This window comes from Schistocerca nitens, chromosome 4 (genome assembly GCF_023898315.1).
Source record: "Schistocerca nitens isolate TAMUIC-IGC-003100 chromosome 4, iqSchNite1.1, whole genome shotgun sequence".
Classification (NCBI taxonomy): Eukaryota; Metazoa; Arthropoda; class Insecta; order Orthoptera; family Acrididae; genus Schistocerca; species Schistocerca nitens.
In genome coordinates this window covers 425,820,047-425,837,140 of record NC_064617.1, presented here as the reverse complement: position 1 = coordinate 425,837,140, position 17,094 = coordinate 425,820,047, and the positions used below count along the sequence as shown (strand labels likewise).

General features: G+C 42.2%; 1 protein-coding gene across 1 annotated transcript in view; it reads right to left on the bottom strand.

Annotated features, from left to right (window-relative positions):
• The window catches only part of LOC126252354 (uncharacterized), a 443,983-nt gene extending 427,373 nt beyond the window's left edge, over positions 1-16,610 (bottom strand). Inside the window, exon 1 of the mRNA XM_049953245.1 lies at positions 16,297-16,610. Within this exon, the coding sequence (XP_049809202.1) occupies positions 16,297-16,610 (314 nt within the window). The remainder of the gene's footprint in view (positions 1-16,296) is intronic.
• Positions 16,611-17,094: the final 484 nt, after the last annotated feature.

Below are 17,094 nucleotides of genomic sequence, written 5' to 3'. Positions count from 1 at the left end.
GTTCTTTAAATGAGTAGCGATGGCTCTTCCCTAATGAAGTAGGGTCGAATCAAATTCCCATACATTTATGCTTTTTCTTACCAGTAAAACCGTGTAATCTACAAATTAATGCCCTCCTTTCATGGGAGATATTCTAGAACTAATAATTCATAACTTACAAAGGTAGGCAGCACTGCGTGTGTAGGTTTACTGAATAATGTACCTATTTCTCACGCCGAACTTCTTCTGCCACTGATACAGCGTGTCCTTCTCCAAGTGCAAAGACAGGATAGGAAGATTTAAAGTCGAGCTCAACATACAAAGTAAAAGTTCGTGAACTGAATACGCGGAAACGGTTTTAAGTGATCCAAATAAATAATAAATGCACTCTTATCATAAAATTAAAAATTCGCTTTGAAATCATCGCGATTTTACGTGAAAAAAGCCCTTTTTCGTTTTTTTTATGCGAACCACTTATATGTTTCAAACCTGTTCGAATCGGTTCAAATTTTGCAAGAAATTAGGCAAATACATGTACTTAATGGTCATCCTGTTGTCTTACTTTATCCGTTGCTACATGATTCGAAAGAAAATAAAGAAACGTATACCGGATCAGTCGTCGCCCGAATCAACAAAAACCTACATCGGTTGTACACTATGGCGGTCTAATACGTAAATTACATAAGAGTAAAAGCTGGGAACCAGAATGAAAAATGCTCCTATCATAAGAAAAAAGACAAATATGTTTTGGGGAGACTGAGGGACATAAAACAAAGGAACTAGCTTCTCGACTCATCGACTCATCTGGCGGCTGCAAAGACATTTAGATGAAAAAATCTTGGCATATTCACGCTTTTTTACGAGTTAACCCTACTTCCCCAGAGCAGGGAGCTCTCTGAGCTGCGAGATGTTGGCACCCCTGCATCTTTAAAGTTATAGGCTAAACTTTCCGATCTTTTGCTCAAAATCTGGAAGATCCGTCAGCCACAGTAAACAATATAAAGTATCAGCTGGCTAAAGAATGTACATGTAACAGGTAAAAAAAAATTTCTGTGGTGGATAAAATTTCTGGAGGTGGATTTGTTCCTGTATGTATGATGTTGCTTTACTCGACACGACCCATTATATTACATGGCTACTAATGTTAACAAGTAAAAAAGTGCGAATATGTTAAGATGTTTTGATTTATATATAATTCAAGATATCAGATAAATCGAAAAGCGATTTCCCTGCTTTTAAATCCATAACTCTGCCCAGGACATATTCTCCTTTATTTAGCTGTGAAAGGAACATAATTCATTCTGGTAATACATGTCTAAACTATGGCATTATTTTTGATTTTGCATATTACTTACATTTAATTACTTTGATAGCCTCTGAACCACATTAAAGAATAACCGAGTTATGTAGTTGGACGAAGAAGCTGAAAGACACTATCGTTTGACGTAGTGGACGTTCCTGTAGCTACAATGGATGTAACAATAACTGAAGTTTTATTTTTTAGTCTAATTACATATTTCGTTTGTAGGTCGTAGCATTACCAATTTTCGTCGTAGAAGACTATTAGGAAGTGTCGACGGGCTTCTCTCACTGATAGAAATTAAAATATATCTCCATAATTTTCGTAGTATTAATGAACCATAGATCACTTGCTCCTCACTGGAGCAAAAGGTGCAGACGCCAACGGTCCAATTTAAACAAGAGTTTTTCAATGCATCTTATATAAAAAAACTCCGCCTCCTGCTGCCAGAAAGCGCAGCCCGGCACGCTACTGTTAAACTTTGACTCAGGTAATCGCCTTTGATTACACTGAGGCGTTGTGCTAAGACCCGCCCTTTACTCCACCGTGCAGCCCGGTAACCGTGCACCTCGTGATTATTGGTCAGTGTTGTGACAGTCAGTTCAGAGCGCTGCTTCGCATGCCGCCTCTGTCCATCGCGTCACAAGCTAACGTGTCGCTTATTCCACTACACGCGGGGACAGCCAATATATCCTCGGTGTCTGCTTGCTGATTGGTCCTTCTGTGGGATCAGGGTGTCTGCTCCGGATGCCACCATTGGTGGCTCTAAGCTTTCTGTTGGTGGCTACCTCAATCGATATCTGGGGCAACCGTGAGTATATCCCCACTGGTACAGCTCTCCGTCTCCACATCCGTATATGGAATGTCAGGTACTACAGATAGATTAGTACCAGACCAACTTCAGTACCTAACACTTCACTGCACTTTCGGTAACATACTGTATGGCTGTAGACAAAATTACTTCCCATGTTGATTCAGATCAGCGGAAATATCTCTCCATGCCTCGAACTTTTCTCAAAATGCTGATGTACTTGTTTCATTCGGCAAACTTTATTTTCTCACTTCTTGGATCAGTTTTACAGTCGGTGTGATGAAATAATATCTGTCGTGCAAGTACATACATTCTCGGCCCCGCACTGTGTCGATAAAATCGCAGTTACCTTCACTAGTAGCACAGATTTCATCGTAACAACCGAGGATGCAGTACTTTTTCTCCAAAGAAGAGAAAAAAAACAACGTAATATAAATAATAGGTTTTAAGTAAGATATCATAACACGGCACGCAGGAGACATTATGACTATCTGACAAGGGGAGGCCACGACGTTTGGAACGCGGATTTACTGCAAACTTCGTACACTCGTAGTACTCCAAGAGGACAACAAAATAGTAAGCAGTAGCGCGCACTTCTCAGGCGTTATTGAGAAAATCGCAAGATAATTTCGGTCGTCAAATGTATACCTGTGCGTGGCCATTTTTATCATGAAGTGGCGGCAGCCGTCTGGTTAGCGTTCAAGCCCCATAACCGTTGGGTTGCTGGATCTAGTCCCGTTCGTAAGTTGTTTTTTTTTATTTTCAACACAGTCATTTTCTGTACTATTTATATTGCAATTGACATAATGTGAAAAATACGTGTAGTCGGATGAACTTTTATTAATTTTACAATGTTATTTGGCAGTCTACAAATTTTTATTATCACAAATAATATAATATTCATAACTATCGACTAGTAAACGACCAAATGCATAAAGTGATACTGAAAATGTATGCTTGTCCGTGTCTTCAAAATTGTTCGTATTTAGTTACAGTAAATCCGCGTTCCAAGCGTCGTGGCCTCCCCTTGTAAGTAACACTTGTCGATGATGCAGTGGTAAATTTTATCGACCTTTTCCAGGTTCCGTACCTCAATCGGTAAAACTAAACCTTTAAAGGATCACTTTGTTGTCTGTGTGTCTGTCCATCTGTTAAGACTCCGTTTCCTCAGGAACGGGTAGAGGTATAAAATTTATCTCAAATACTAAGGTCTATGGTCTCTTGCCAGAGTAAAAAATTTAAACTTCCAAGTCAATGTAATTGAAAGAAGAGGCCATTTATCTGACATATTTTGACACTCGCAAACTCGTTCACCAAAATCTATAGATTAGCTGTCTATTTAAATAATTAAATTTGTACGCAACCCTCAGAGCATCTGTCCAGTTTTGTCAAAAACATCACTACTACAATCTGAAACATTTTCCTATCGAAATAGCGAAAACGAGTACCACAGGCTTCAGAGCCTTGGTTGCGATTCTCAGTAATGGAACTCGGGAAAACAGTTTGTTGAGCTGCCGTTTATTTAGGACGCCTGAGGAAGAAGACTGAACAAATGTTCCTGGTGAAACAGTTGCTTCAGTCGTGCTACTGAGACCCAAATTCACACGTTGTGGGAAATCTGTTGGAAGCTGATAATATGCTTACCACATACAGGGTGAGTCACGTCAGAAGTAACACCCCTTTTATTTCGTGAACTGTCACACATACCGACATGCGGCTTTCGGCAAATGTTAGAGCCTTTAAGGGCACGTATTGCTTTGTTTTGCTAATGGTTTTGCGCTGGTATCAACGGAGTATGGTTTTTTTAAATGGAACTGTATACTTTTTATAACTGCATTCGATAGCTCTTGAGAAGTCATTACAGTTATGTAGCCTTTGTTAATGTTGACGTTAAAACTTGCCGTAAAAACATCGAGAAACGACCTAGAACTTGAGATCACGATGGAATTTGCAAACACCGAAAAGCAGAGCTCTCGTGCTACGTTGTGTCATAATGTCAACACATTTGCCTGTTTTCTTGTCTGCACTGCAGGCCGCTCATTTCTGCTTCAGCATTCGTTGCATGCTGACGTGTACACCAATGAGGAGATGTTGGATATGTTGCTTTGGTACGGAGAATGTAAAAGAAATGGAGTAAAAACAGTGCAGTGGTATAGAGCTATCTATCCGGATTGCCAGGCAATTGCACGAATTATTAAGTCGCTAGAGTGACAAGGCTGCTTGAACGTCAAAAAGAATATAAGAAAGCAGACTGCAACTGACAGAGAACACGAAGAAGCTGTTCCAGCTAGGATACTAATGGATCCGCACAGTGGTGCGAAACATGTTGCCAAGGAATGTGGAATCATCCAGACAAGTGTCATTCGCATCCTGCATCGACAGATTTTCCATCCCTATCATCTGTCGCTACATCAGGCACTCGCCGACCGTGATTTTGAAGGTCGTTCGGTTTCCCCTTCAGCAACTGAAACGACCCTACAATTTTCCAACGTGTGGCCTTTACCGATGAAGCAACGTTTACTAACCATGCTAATGTAAATTTGCATACCACGCAGTATTGGAAAGCCGAATATCCACGCTGGCTTTTTCAGGTGCAACATCAACGGCCGTGAAGCGTAAACGAATGGTGCGCAATCATAGGAAATTGCACTGTGGGATCTTATTTTATTTCAGGCGCTCTAAATGGATATTCGTATGCTCAATTTCTGACGAACTTTCTGCGGTTTTTCTAGAAGAGGTACCACTCGATATTCGAGAGCGTACAATAGCCTGTGAGGTCCGCCGATTTGACTTATCTTGATTTCTTTCTTTGGGGAGCACTCAAAGAGGCAGTCTACGACGAAGCACCAACTACACCACACGATATGTGCTGTCTATTCGCCAGTGCATGCTCTACCATATCGTCCGCTGTAATCACTGTAATTACATCTGTTCATTGTTCTTTCGAACAGCGATTGCAAATGTACATTTCAGTTCATGGTCAACAGTTTGAACAGATGTTTAAATAAAGTATAAAGGATAAAGGACAGCGCTTATTGCACGAAGCTGATAACACTGCCATTATGCGCTTACGTTCAGCATGAAACGAAGTTTCGTTAAGAATAACATTTATTCTGAGGTGCTTAGGTGGCCGCTAAAGTACTTTTAATAAAATGTTTAGGTCAACGAATATATCCCATGTGATATCATTTAGAATAGCTTAGGTAGAGTCAGTTGTCCGACAGCATGTATTTTACCTCTACGAAGCACACAGCCACGTACAGGAAAAGATAGTCAATCTTCCTTCTAACATTTAGATTTCTAATACAGTAGTTGCTTTTTTTCAGCGTAGAAGACGTCTTTATTTTTGAAAAACGGACAGTTGATTTCTCTGTTTCAGCTCACGTAAATCTTGGAGAATACGCAAATGTGAAATAGTTCTCCTAAGCCATTTCTGATACGCTAGATTCTATTCTATGGTTTATTTCCGTATACAACATTCGTAGGTGAACCTGAATCTATATCAATTGGAAATGAAACTTTATTCTCGTAGCGCAGGCCTACCTTACGGTAAATAACTACGCACCTGGTCCGAGACACCTGCTTGGCATTGTTTGCACCGTAAATGCCTTTTCCGATCACCGAGCTCTCACATTCTAGAACATTTCTCGAATTTTTACGACATATTTCAACGTCAACATTAACAAACGCTGTATCACTCTAATTGTCTTCTCAAGAGCTGTCTAATGCAGTTATGAAAAGTATACAATTCCAATCAAAAAAACTTATTTACTTGAATATCTCATTCGATACCAGCGCTAAAAACATTACTCAAACAATAACCTAAGTGCTCCTCGGCTCTCTAACATTTGCCGTAAACCGCTTTTCGATATGTGTAACCTTTCACGAAATAAAAGGGATGTTACGTCTTACGCCACTCACCCTATATAATATTTCTACCGCCAAGTGACTTTTTCTATACTTCGTGTAAATTCACCAGCATCGTTTTTCTCCTTATTAATGCCTTAGTTTTACTTTTCCTTCCTTAAATTTAAAAGAGGTTGTTTTGTATGAAATAAGTTTCTTTCACTACGACTTCGTACTGTTGTTCTCTGTGCACCATCTTTGTCGTTTGGTGGAGTAAACCAGGAGATCGAAAATCCTCGGTAGTTTTCTCTACTACTGGCCAAAACTTCCACCTTGCTGCTCCTCAGTCGATCTTCTGTTTGAGGCAAAAAAGTAATATTGCATCCAAGCGTAGATATTTTCTCCTTTTATTTGTAGCCTCGCCCGATAGGACTCTTCTTCCTTGCGATCTATGTTGCATTGAAGTCGTTAAAGTTCTTCCGCTCATTTTAAATGTTGTTAACACTCACAAAGAAAATACATAATGTTTGTGCTTGCTTGAAAGTGTGGGATATATCTGTGAGTTTCATATTAATGATAATAAGGTTATTTCTTATATGCCTTGCCAGTGGAAATACCCTCAGCTCCTTACTCATTCAATATCAATGAGAAGCCCCTACCTTCTGGAAAATCGTTAGGATAGATGTGGAAAATAGTTTTTCGATAGAACAGAATTACTACACCATATTGATGCAGTGTGTAATGATCTGCGACGCACAGTTCAAACTTAGCACAAAGATACTGGCTGATGGCTTCTCTCTCGGGTTCTTGAGTGACATGTGTTTAGCGATTTGCCTGACGTTTCACGTGCACGAGAGCCTAGCAGTGTCAAAGGTTCACCCTACGTTGCTCCTTGCGCTCACATCACAGCACTGTCAAAGGTTCACCCTACATTGCTCGCGGCGGACTGGAGTCGAGCTCGCGGCTGGAAGTTATAGGTACACGTCGCGCCAACGCCTAATGCCTTGTCCCTGATCATTACCCCTGTGGTTCTCGCCTTGCTATCTACAATGGTCGTTCACTGCAACACGGAAATCCAGATCAGTTTGAGCAGGGGCTTCCGTATTTCTTGTAGAAGTTATTGTCGTGTTTGAGGATTTTTATGGCTTTCCTGAAAAGGAGGGCTTGGTAGCCCTTCTCCACAGCAAGAACCTCCATGTCGGCAAATTTGAATATGTGGTCGGTTTTAATGTAAGAAGGGTTACTCGTGAGAATGACCTATGTTCCACCGAGGCCGATCATGCTGGTGAAAGATGGCCGTGTGTCTTTTAAACACTGTATGTAGTGGGGAAAATCCACTATGTGCACCCCAATCTGTGACCTGTGCAGATGGTGCGGGGGCACGGCGAGGTGATAAAACAAAAAAATAAATAATAAATAAAAAACACTTTTAAGCCATATGACTGAAGGAATTATTTGTCATATAGGAGCAGAGAAATAAAGGTCTCAGTAATTTCCCCAACATTTTCACTATGAAAATATATCTTTATTTTTAGAAGAAACACTCAACGAATGAATCGCCAGTTGGATCAAGTTGTCACACTGCTTTTCAGCTTTCAAAACATTGCTCAGTTTCACTGATTTTCGGGTTATGTTCACAGGGTGCAAACTTGGCTACTGTCAGAACTTATACACCTACTGTGTGACATTTACGTAATTAGCTTTTTAACAAAATTAGTCTCGTAGACTTCTGTTTCCTCAACGTAAATTCTCATGCCTGTACAATTCTGCAGCTACGATATTTAGACATGCTACTTTTTACGCAATGAAGAGAACGAAATCCACCCACAGAAGCTCATTGGCAGACTTCAACTTAAGAGCTTGTCTTCGAATAATCATTACTGGAAAAGTGGTACCAGGCTTTGAACCTTTAGTGAAAAGCAGAATAAGTCATGTTAATCGACAGACTGTATTTTTGTGTTTAAAGTTTAAATAAAATGGTAACTAAATATGAATTTGTCACTTGAAATTTCGTACTAAAACGCTAGTCATCAAAGGCTGCAACTGTCACTACTTAGCTGTCTCCCGTTCGTTGCATCATCAAAAAGTTAAAAGAGTTTTTGTATTCCATTGTCAATTCTCGTTATGTTGAATTTCATAGCCAGTTATGATTAATACAACAGTCCTAAAAATCAGTTTGCCACGAAACGTGTTAATGAGCCATGCTGAAGCGATACATGGTTGGTCACTGCTGTGATGTGAGCGCAAACAAGCTTGCACGAGCAATTGCTTAACTGCTAGACTTTTTAGTGTTCCTGTACCTGTGAAAAGCCGGTTAGTCCAGCAAGAGCCCGTGGCTCCTCGCAAGTGTCACTCGGCGCAAATGTCTCTCCGTGTGAGTGTTTCAACCCCCTGGGCGGCGACTTGAATAGCAAACAATGCGTGACGGATCTGTCAGTAAGATGTGGTTTGAGTTACCTTTGATTGGTCTTCTTCCACTACAGTTTTGTTTTCGTGGTCCAGCTATTACGTACCACGGCCGTGCTCAAACTTATTCCTCTTGACCCGGTCTCCAGGCCGGGTGATGCTGTAACAGTGTCCAACTCTTTACCTGAATGGCGAAGGCATATCCAAATATCAGTAACACATAAACTCAAACACGTCGATCAATGCGTCCGACAATATCGAACTCGAGATCTAAGATTTACAATCTTCATTCGTCCTGAGGGTTTACGTTTCAGTATGTCTCTGAGGTGTTCACGTCACTTTCAAAGGGCGTCACCGAGGCATAAACGCTCATGTCCAGCAAGTGCTACTGCGCTCACCACGCCGCGCCTTGTCCCTGCATGTTACGTGCCAGCTGCACAGGTCACAGATTGGAGTGCACATAGTGGATTTTCCCCACTACATACAATGTTTAAAAGAGACACGACCAAAGACGGAAGCTTCTGTTCAAACGGATCTGGTTTTCCGTGTTGCAGTGAACGACCATTGCAGATAGCAAGGCGAGAACACAGGGGTAATGATCACGGACAAGGCACTGGGCGTTGGCGAAACGTGTACCTATAAATTCCAGCCACGATCTCGACTCCACTCCGCCACGAGCAATGTACGGTGAACCTTTGACAGTGCGAGGCACATCGTCCTCATGCTGTTCATTTTCCAAGTGTCCGTAATCTTTTGCATGGAGTCTGTTGAAATGTTGTTGTAAACTGAATTTTTTCGTTATGTTCAAAATTTTGAAGCACATTAATAGACACCATTGCACACAATAAACATATAGACTAGGCGTCCTGCACGGATATGTTGATTTTGATGAGTCTCACCACTTTGAAGTTCCTAAACCGACCATCACGCTACTTTTCATCCCTTTAAAAACAGCTACCCCTCCATTTTAAGGGGAGAAACCACCCTAAAACTAAAATTTTTTAAAAAGAAATTTATGGCTATTTCATATGTTTACAGTGTTTGCTCTTAGATCCCAAAATGATTTGGATGTATTCGAATTACAAGTACGTCTAAGAAATGTTTGACACACGGAGTGCATATAGCGCTGTAGTACACGGAAAGATACCAAAGATAATTTTTTATTTCTATCACCATCAAACAAAACCATCTTTATTCCGAACTTGGCATAAACTCAAGCTGGGAAAAATAAGTTGGAAGATTTACAGGAAACTGGACCGAAAAAATTGCAGTCATTCGTTGGGAATCAATTACGTTGCCTGTTGAGTAAATATAAATTTAGGGTATACACTGGGGTCCTGTTCAGCACAATCAGAAAGCTTCAAGGAAATAGGTATAGGCTCACAGTCAAATATCTCTACCACTGTACTTCCTCAAAAGACTGCGAGAGATTTTTATTCAGAAAATGCAAGGAAAAGGCAACACTGATCTTGAAATTACAAGAAGAAGCAGCATATAAGCAGGGAGGGAAAATTTTATGGTGCCGGTGAAGTTTAGTGGGTATGTGTCCTGCAGTAGCATTCATTTTTTGATAAAATGTTAAAATCCATTTTACCACAAGTTTGTTTATCTAAGCCCAATGCCAACTTTTTTATCATAAATATTAACCAGTCTGAATGAAATTTTCGCAGGAAGTGGTCCTGATGTGTTTTCTTACTTCTATGCGTTAATGTCATCGAAAACGTAATTTGTTTATTTTACCATCACATTTATGTACCGAAAATTAAAGGACATTTAAGGCTGACATTTGAAATAAACACTGATAACAAATTATCAATATTTCTCATACAAAGAAAGCACAAAACCGTTGACACATGTCTTGTGAGTGCACCTGCAAAAATCTGGCATGCGAAAATTGTAGTGCGAGTACTAAAAGTTGGTTTCCAAGAATACCATTAAAATCACATTCGAAATTCAAAAAACGTTATGGACCTCATTACTGGGGTAGTGCTACAACTTTACAAAATAGACACGATTTTAAAATTTGGTTGCTATCGGCGAAGTAGAAGGAAAGTTAAATTTTTGGGTGGAGTCTTCCCTTAAGCACAACGCCGTATATACTGTATGCTCGTATCTAAGACTACACCGGACGTAATGATTGTCACTCCTCTGAGGGCAGCACATTGCACTTCTCCTTTGCTACCCGTCGGCCTTGCTGCGCTACGTAACTACGTCTGACCGTCCTAGTTTACTGCGGGCGTTCTAACCCAACTGGCAAGCGAGCGTGAGCACTCTTGCTCGCCTAGCCCCATCTGTAATAGGCCTACTGTAGTCTATGACATACGTTACTAGAAATTAGTTGACATATGTTGAAAGGTTGTATAACTCAGACCTGTCATTTGTTCATGATAATTTATTTTGTCTTTACCAGTTTAATGCTGTCTCTCCTTCCAACTATGGATTTAATTGCATGTCATTTGCCTACGTTTCCGCTGCAAAGATTTTGTTTTCGGTGTCCGCCCACACAGATTTTGATTCTCAGAACCTCTCAAGACCAATGCTGTTATTGTTCCCTCGAAAAGGCTTGGCCCATGAGATAGTCTCGTCAATCTTCATTAGGGAATATTTTACAATTTTCAGGAAACATTTAGCCGGGCCTGTGTCGTTTCCAGGGAACAGCATGAGGAGGTAGTCTCTCTCCGCCCCATTAAATTTACTTACAATATTGACAAGCCGCTCGGGATTAGCCGAGCGGTCTCAGGCGCTGCAGTCATGGACTGTGCGGCTGGTCCCGGCGGAGTTTCGAGTCCTCCCTCGGGCATGTTGATGTTGATGAGTTTCTTTGTCCTTAGGATAATTTAGGTTAAGTAATGTGTACACTTAGGGACTGATGACCTGAGCAGTTAAGTCCCATAAGATTTCACACACATTTGTTTTTGAATATTGACAAGACTGCCAATGATTACGTTAAAGTATTTTTCAATATTTACAAATTTTCCAATGATTGTGAAGTTTTTTTCGTCATTATAACTTCTGTGCGTAGGCCACGTGAGTCAAAAAGGATTTTAAGTTCCCAGTTTCATGTTTCTTTAAAGCGTTTGCAGTTGTTTCGTCAGTCTTCAGTCTTGCCGTTTTTCACCTTTTCAAAATGGTTCAAATGGCTCTGAGCACTATGGGACTCAACTGCTGAGGTCATTAGTCCCCTAGAACTTAGAACTAGTTAAACCTAACTAACCTAAGGACATCACAAACATCCATGCCCGAGGCAGGATTCGAACCTGCGACCGTAGCGGTCTTGCGGTTCCAGACTGCAGCGCCTTTAACCGCACGGCCACTTCGGCCGGCTTTTCACCTTTTCCCATCAAAGTTTAAAATTAGGCAGTCGAATTGATAGCCGTGGTACTCTACATCTTCTCGAAGATTTTTCATTAATGAGTAAACATCCGGATGAATTTTTTATTTTAAGATATTTATTCTTCAGTTCTATCCTTCTGAGACGTTAATAGTGTGATGGCGCTTTCCACTGTAATTCCACATTTCTCTTGACATATGTTCGTTATCGAGCCACTAGGCCTCAAAATAGTCATAAAAGTCCTGAAGCTTTCAGTTTTCTCCTGAATACACAGCCAACCATCATCCAACATTTTAAGTTGAAGATATACTAAAGCAGCAAAGATTCTTACGTGACAGCTTATTTCCTCGTTTTCCTTATAGGATGGAACGAGGCCGCATCTCTGAACGTGTTTCCACAAACATTGATTAAAGTGATAATTGCAACCAGTAATCTCTGATCCAGGAAACAAACTGTTGGCTGCTTGGACGATGGCAATTTGAAATCCAGGGTTCTATCCAGGAACCTTAGTTTTAAAAGCGTAAACAACTGGAATGGTGTTTGTTTCCTCCCAATAACTAATAAGGTCGGTTTTGGAAGTATAAACAACTGTCCAAACGACTTGCACGAACTCTTGAACGACCCATCCATAAAGAATAATTCGGAGTTTCAGAAACACGCTTTTCTCTTTTCGCTAGCAAACACTATTATTCTGTCATTCGGTCCTCTGTTATTACTTACAAGTAAACAATTGCTGCCATAATTCATCAATAAAATATTTTGTTGGAAGAATATTCCTGCAGGATCGGTGGTATGTTGTGTAGTTCCCATATATTTTCGCCCAGTACGATTTAAAGATTGTTTCGCACTTCTGTGCGGTGGTAACGATAAAACTTAGTCGTAGCCTCGATTGAAGAACTTGCCCTTTTCTCCAACATAAACTGATGAAACTGCCGCTTCTGTTTATTTTGCTCGCTTCTTTGCGCTGACAAAATGTTTTCACTTTATTTGCTGCTTCATTTGAAATACAAACTGTGTTAATTTTTTGGGTGGTCTGCCTTTGCATTTACACTTTTTAAAGGTTACATAACGGCAGTAAGTCATTTATTGTTTGTTTGTATAGTCCACTAAATACTGATGCCAGTTGTAAATCAGTAAAGGCTTCCCTTTGGTGGTCTCAGTGAACTAAATTATCTCAGCACTAAAATACGGAACACTACTTGCCAGTCAGAGGTCAACTGCAGTACTGAACTCTGGAAGAAAGCCACGCACACTACGAACTAATGCGAGAACAGGGAACTTTGCGCAGAAATGGGCTTTGGCTTTCTCCAGAGTACGTCGCAGGTAGCGGCGTGATGGCCGGTGTATCCTACTTCGGGAACGCACTCTCCACTACCTACAGTCTCCTGGGCTCCGTGCAAATGTCAACACATTCCCTCTCCAGACAAGTGTCACACCATGCAGCGTTACACACACGCCGCACACACACGAGAGGAAACAGCACGGTCTCACACAGAGCATGTTCCGGCACGGCAGATTTCTCCACCTGTCCCATTTTGCACTGCTGTTACTTTCGTTGATTCTGGTATTGATGGATCGTCCATATATTCCAAAGTCGGCTTTCCCAAAGAAAGCAGGTGTTGACAGATGTGAAAATTACCGAACTATCAGTTTAATAAGTCACAGACGAATGGAAAAACTGGTAGAAGCCGATCTCGGGGAAGATCAGTTTGGATTCCGTAGAAATGTTGGAACATGTGAGGCAATACTGACCTTACGACTTATCTTAGAAGAAAGATTAAGGAAAGGCAAACCTACGTTTCTAGCATTTGTAGACTTAGAGAAAGCTTTTGACAATGTTGACTGGAAAACTCTCTTTCAAATTCTAAAGGTGGCAGGGGTAAAATACAGGGAGCGAAAGGCTATTTACAATTTGTACAGAAACCAGATGGCAGTTATAAGAGTCAAGGGGCATGAAAGGGAAGCAGTGGTTGGGAAGGGAGTGAGACTGGGTTGTAGCCTCTCCCCGATGTTATTCAATCTGTATATTGAGCAAGCAGTAAATGAAAGAAAAGAAAAATTCGGAGTAGGTATTAAAATCCGTGGAGAAGAAATAAAAACTTTGAGGTTCGCCTATGACATTGTAATTCTATCAGAGACAGCAAAAGACTTGGAAGAGTAGTTGATCGGAATGGACAGTGTCTTGAAAGGAGCGTATAAGATGAACATCAACAAAAGCAAAACGAGGATAATGGAATGTAGTCGAATTAAGTCGGATGATGCTGAGGGAATTAGATTAGGAAATGAGACACTTAGAGTAGTAAAGGAGTTTTGCTATTTGGGGAGCAAAATAACTGATGATGGTCGAAGTAGAGAAGATATAAAATGTAGACTGTCAATGGCAAAGAAAGCGTTTCTGAAGAAGAGAAATTTATTAACGTCGAGTATAGGTTTAAGTGTCATGAAGTCGTTTCTGAAAGTATTTGTATGGAATGTAGGCATGTATGGAAGTGAAACATGGACGGACAAGAAGAGAATAGAAGCTTTCGAAATGTCGTGCTACAGAAGAATGCTGAAGATTAGATGGGTAGATCACATAACTAATGAGGAGGTATTGAATAGGATTGGGGAGAAGAGAAGTTTGTGGCACAACTTGACAAGAAGAAGGGACCGGTTGGTAGGACATGTTCTGAGGCATCAAGGGATCACAAATTTAGCATTGGAGGGCAGTGTGGAGGGTAAAAATCGCAGAGGGAGACCAAGAGATGAATACACTAAGCAGATTCAGAAGGATGTGGGTTGCAGTAAGTACTGGGAGATGAAGAAGCGTGCACAGGATAGGGTAGCATGGAGAGCTGCATCAAACCAGTCTCAGGACTGAAGATCACAACAACAACAACAGGCTTTTCCATGTGTACATGCTATGCAGTATATTCCAGACACTGCGAGTCCCTTTTGTCCTTTGCTGAACTGAGACATTCTTTGATCTGCTTGGTCGGTTTGTAAAAAGTCTTTATGCAGCGTTCAATAATCGGATCATTGTTGTCCGTTTCCTTTATGAGAGTCTAAGTTCCCACACATACGATGCTTAGCATAAAAATAGCCGGACTGACTTTTTAACGGATAAACAGCGCAAGCCTCAAGGTCTAATGCTACACTGCAGAGTCATGTGATATATCTTCTTTCCATTTCCGTCGGCCCCTCAGTCGGGCGGAGGCTTCGTTTGTGTCAGGCAATGTATCCAAGGTCCGTCGAAATAACGTGAAGTATCTGCGCTAGCAAAATAGAAATGCGGAAAACGCAAGTCCGAAAACAAAAACGAAACAATAATACAAACTCCATAAGAACAACAGACTCATTCCCAACTGCGGATCGTCACCAATATAAAATAACAAATAATAATAGAAAAAACCCGACTCTTCACGGGGAGAGATCACAATAAAACAATTATACAATCTAAAGACGTTCATTGACTATACAAAGTCCATATGCAAGAGATTGGCCAGCTAGAAGAGGCGTCTGGCCGTGGCTGCCGGGGTGGCAGCTCTGTATACTTCCAATTGGTGCGTCGAACTGAACTTTGCCGGCAGTGCACCGCACTATAAAGCCAGTTTGACGGATGTATCTGCCGGACTATTTGCGATCAGGTGCCTGTCGTATTAAAGTAGTTACTGGGCTAGCTGCGACCTCTGGTGAAGCTGTTCTGCAGGCTCCGCGAACGGGTAGCGGTCCCTGGCGGCCGTTGGTGGAGATCTGGCGTTGTTTCGTGTTGTGGCCGCCGGTAAATACGAGGGCTATTCGGAAAGTAAGGAACAATATGTCGCGAAATGGAAACCACAGTCAAAATCAAAACTATTTTATTTGCAACAGTTAGCTACAACTTCCAGCTACTTATCTCGATAGTCGCCGAGCCGACTTAGACGTTTATCGTAGCGTTGTAACAACTTTCCAATACCCTCGTTGTAATAGGCAGCCGCCAGTACTTTTCACCAATTCTCCACGCAGGCCTACAGCTCGTTGTCTGTACCAAAATGTTGTCTTCATAGCCACCGGTTCATGTGAGCAGAGATGAAAATCAGAGGGAGACAATTACTGGCTGTATTGTGGTTAATCAAACATTTCCAACTGAAAACGATGCAGGAGCATCTTCATTGCCCCTGCAGAATGCGGCTGAGAATTGTGTTGAAGAAGAAAAGGCACGACAGTTATGTAATGTTGACTGCATAGCTTCAGGAGAAATTTGTCACCAGGCCCTCGTACTTGGCGGGAGACACTATTGTTCTCGGTATCTTAATGTGCTCCCTGTGTACTCAGAACTAAAAAGAACGACATAACGCAATCGACAGGCATACTAGAGGCACTGCCCAATATACCTGTGCAAAACTTCATCGGATTTTCACTGAAGTGTCCATTTCGCGACCAATCGCTCCCTACTTTCCGAACAACCCTCGTATTTGAGTTGACAACACAGACAATGTAGCTTTTCCTGGTGGATATACGCCGTGTGATGCATGCATCCGCTGTTGGTTGCACGTGAAGTGGGATGCCGATGCCATAGGTACTACAATGCATGAAGTGGGCGGCCACAGTAGACCCCCCCCCCCCCTCCCAGGTGTGAGTGGAAGGCTCATCTCGACGTTGGGCATTGTGTCCGTCAGTGCTAGGAGACCGGGGGCGGACGCAGGTGCAGGAACGTCCATGGACGTAGGGACCGCTGCCGGAGGGTCCGCCTGAGGTGTGACCGGCGGCTTAGGTGGAGGCGGCGGTAGGGCGGGGAGAGGAGCACTGTCATCCCCGAGGGCCGACGGCCTCTGACTGCGGACCACACCAGGGCGAAGCTGGTTGGTGTGCTTCCGGCACACCGTGCCGTCGTCTAGAGTGACTGCCGCCACAGCGCGGCCACTGAGTGGCGAGAGCCTGGCGGGGACCCACCAGGGACGATTCCAGGTGAACACCATCGAGCAGACCGGATCCTGCAGAGAAAAACGGGGCCTTGCGGAACCGTAACACTGCTTGTAAAGGGGGTTGCCACAGAAAAAAACGACAGTCACGGGAGAGACCTTGCAGCATAGCAATCCATTCCCTGTATGACTGCGTGGGAAGCTTCTGACAGGAGGAGAACTTGTGCCGCCGCCATGTGGAGCTCAGTGTCAAAATAATCCAATAGGCTAGAAGTCAACGCGTCGTAGGGTAGAGCATGAGGTTCTGCATCGGAATGCAACTGTTGCAGAAGATGATAAACTTCTGGGCCCAAATAGACGAGAAAAAATGCGCGACGCTGAACGTTACCAGTGACATCATGGCCAATAAAGTGTTGCTCCAAACGAGCCACGTAGTTGCCCCAAGGCTCAACGGATTTGTTGAACTTGGGAAAATCAGGGGGTGCAGCACGGAACCCCAGAAGCGGGGAAGCTGAATGGGACCCCTGCATAGGCATCCCAA